A 3,493-nucleotide genomic window follows, 5' to 3' on the forward strand; every position below is an offset into this window, starting at 1 on the left:
TTCGTGCATTCCTTTTCCCTTAGCAGCCCCACCCATGCCCTGTCAGCCTCTCTCATTGTTCCACCTGCCCTCCCTGAATGATCTCACTCACACTGTTGGCTTTAGGAACCGGGTATATGGTCACGATGTCCTAATTCTAGCTCCAGTCCAGATCTCTGACGCAACTTACCGGTCACCTGCTAAGCAGCTCCACCTCAATCAGGAGGTCTGAAAAGGAAACCATCCTTCCCTGGCCCTCCCCATCACTATGTGCCATATTCCTCCTGCCACTGTTCCTCTCTGGCCCCAATCCTTCCTGCCTGGGGTGACCACAGTGTCCAGCTAACTGGGCTTCCTGCCTCCTCTTGGCCCTGGCCTTTGTAAAGCCTCCACTTCACTGTTGCCAGAGTTATGTTCTTAAAATAAAAACCAAATAATGTCCTTTCCCCCACTTAAAACCCTTTTCTTTCTCCTCATAGCCTACCTGACAATGTCAAGGTTATTTCTTAAAATTTATTTTAATTAAAAAAAATTTTTTTGAGATGGAGTCTCGCTCTGTCACCCAGGCTGGAGTGCAGTGGTGAGATCTCAGCTCACTCCAACCTCTGCCTCCCAGGTTCATGCGATTCTCCTGCCTCAGCCTCCTGAGTAGCTGGGATTACAGGTACGTGCCACCACACCCAACTAATTTTTGTATTTTTAGTAGAGATGGAGTTTCACTAGTTGGCCAGGCTGGTCTCGAACTCCTGACCTCAAATGATCCATCTGCTTCACCCTCCCAAAGTGCTGGGATTACAGGTGTGTGCCACCACACCCAGCCAAGGTTATTCAATGCATAGTTCAACATGCCCTCTAATGTTTTATCCCATCCTCTCCTCAACTTCCCTCCATCAAGCACTCCTCCAATCTGTCTCCTATGGCCACTACCACTCAAAATGGAAAAGAGGTGGGCAGGAGATGTCTCAAAATAATACTCATTCTATGGCACTAACTGGTTATAATTATCTATAACCAGGAAGTCATAAAACATTGCATTAAACACCAGTTACACATGTTCCACCTGCCTCAAACCTATGAGTGTTCTTAGTTTTTGTTTGTTTTTATTTTGTTTTATTTGTTTGAGACAGGGTCTCACTCTGTCACCCAGCCTGGAGTGCAGTGGCGTAGTCATGGCTCACTGCAGCCTCAACCTCCTGGGCTCAGGTGATCCTCCCACCTCAGCCTCTGGAGTAGCTGGGACTACAGGCACAGGACACCACCCCAGCTAATTCTTTAAAATTTTTTTAGAGACGGGGTCTCGCTATGTTGTCCAGGCTGGTCTCAAATTTCTAGACTCAAGTAATCCACTGGCCTCAACCTCCCAAAGTGCTGGGATTATAGGCGTAAGCCACCTTGCCCAGCCTGTTTTTAGTTTTTCATTGAAAAAAAAATCACACTTTGCATCAGGCGCCATATTTCCACCCAATTATTCGCTATCAAGTTTGCTCCTCAAGATTTCCTTTAGAAACAATCTGAGCAATTCCTTCATTCTACCCAGTTAGGCTGCTGAAAGACTAGGGTTTCCTGGTGATCTATATATCAGTATCTATCCATATCTATACCTACATCTACCTGTATCTGTGTAGGGTGTATATATACATATTATATGTGTGTATATGCATACATATGTGTGTGTGCATATACATTTAAACAAAAATTTCTCCTTCGGTCTCCAAGCAAGCAAACCAGCACCCTCGAGTGTCCGCCAGGAGGCGCACGGGGCAGCGTGGGACCTGCGGTACCTCCACGGTTGTAGAGGTGTAGAGCGATGCAGCAGCGACGGAACCGGGCTTCTTTTTTAAAGAATCAGTGTGAGGGAAGGGTGCAGAGCCGCGTTATTTCAGGGAGACTTTGTCGCATTCCCCCTCCCGCGTTTAGGTAGCATCTGGGGTGCGCGCGCCCTGTTCGCAGACCCCATGGAGAGACGCTGGCAGCGGCAGATGGGGCTCCTTTCGCGGTTGCAGCCGGCAGTAACCCGACCCCGCCGGCGCAGAGACTGAAGAAGCGCAGGGGACAGCGGCAAGCTGCGAACAAAAGCCCTTGGCGCGGGGCCGAAGCCCAGGACGCGGGGTGAGTAAACTGGCTCGGGTACTGGGAGCTGCGGGAACCTGGGCGGCCAGGTTCATTGCGCTCCAGGAGCCCACCCACTGGGATGCTGTGGGGGAACTCGGAGGGTACCTGAGGGCGGGTATCTGAACCCAGACTGGGGTGGATGGTATCTTTAGCACATTCAGACTTAGAGGAGATCCGGTGCGTCTGAGAGCATCCAGGCACCTTCTCCATCTCCAGCAAACACCCGGTGGGGGTGGAGGTGGGGGCGGAGGCAGCGTGCAGAGCCCTTGGCAAGCCCTGCCAGAGCTGCTGGAGCAAGAATCCATTACCCCTCCCAGAAAGGCCTTTGGGGACTTCTCCCAGCCCTTTAATCACCCGGGGGCCCTGCGCCCGAGTCTCCTTTGGCAGGGGAAATCAACCATAAACTTCTTCCCTTAGATAAATGGGGTCCCTTGGGATGCATAGGCCTCTTGCTTTTTTGTTCCTGCAAAGCTGCATCCCCAGTAGCCCGCCTAAGCCACAAACAAATACGCTAATCCTCCCGGGAATCCTCCAGCGCCTCCCTCGCTAGCTCCTGCCTGCACTGGATCTTTTCATCTTAACTTGCAGCAGAAAGGGGATGCATCTAGCGGGCCAGGTGCCCAACGGAGCCTCGCCACAGGCCTCCATCCCGCATTCCGGGGCTGAGGGAGACCCAGGCTGCTCTCTGAACACGAGTGTCTGCCCCACCCCCATCCCCCTTCTGGCGCTCAGCCTGGGCTTTCCGACATCGGTTTTATGATTTACGTTCCACCAAAGCCTCTGAGCCTAATCCGAAAGCGGATTAAGTTGGGATGGGGTGACTATGGATGAGGAGGGGGGAACAGCTCTCAGATGTATTCCTCGATGTCCCTCCTTGTGATCCGCAGAGATTCCAGCAAAGGACAGGGCTCAGCCATGGTGGATCCGGTGCCTGAAGAAGAGAAGGCAGGAGCGGAGCCCGGCGACTCCGGAGGGGACGAGGCCGCGGCGTCCGTGCCCCCTGATGCCCAGGGCGCCCAGGAGCCCGCAGCCTCCTCGGCCTCGGCCTCCGCGGCGGTGCCCCGCAAGGCAGAAGTTCCATGTGCAGCCGCAGAAGGCGGGCGGCGGGAGCAGTCCCCGCTGCTGCACCTTGACCTCTTCAACTTCGACTGCCCGGAGGCAGAGGGCAGCCGCTACGTGCTGACCAGCCCCCGCTCGCTAGAGGCCTGCGCCCGCTGTGCGGTCAAGCCAGTGGAGCTGCTGCCACGGGCCCTGGCCGACCTGGTGCGCGAGGCTCCGGGCCGCTCCATGCGGGTGGCCACCGGCCTGTATGAGGCCTACGAGGCGGAGCGGCGCGCCAAGCTGCAACAATGCCGGGCCGAGCGCGAGCGCATCATGCGCGAGGAGAAGCGGCGCCTTTTCA

The 3,493-nt window shown here is 54.6% G+C and overlaps 1 protein-coding gene across 1 annotated transcript in view; it reads left to right on the forward strand.

The window, feature by feature from the left end:
• The first annotated feature begins 1,746 nt into the window (after nt 1-1,746).
• The window catches only part of CCDC177 (coiled-coil domain containing 177), a 3,371-nt gene continuing 1,624 nt past the window's right edge, over nt 1,747-3,493 (forward strand). Inside the window, exons 1-2 of the mRNA XM_011949822.1 lie at nt 1,747-2,088; nt 2,979-3,489. Of these exons, the coding sequence (XP_011805212.1) occupies nt 3,007-3,489 (483 nt within the window). The 5' untranslated portion in view covers nt 1,747-2,088; nt 2,979-3,006. The remainder of the gene's footprint in view (nt 2,089-2,978; nt 3,490-3,493) is intronic.

The sequence above is a fragment of the Colobus angolensis genome, unplaced genomic scaffold, assembly GCF_000951035.1.
Source record: "Colobus angolensis palliatus isolate OR3802 unplaced genomic scaffold, Cang.pa_1.0 Scaffold3, whole genome shotgun sequence".
Lineage (NCBI taxonomy): Eukaryota > Metazoa > Chordata > Mammalia > Primates > Cercopithecidae > Colobus > Colobus angolensis.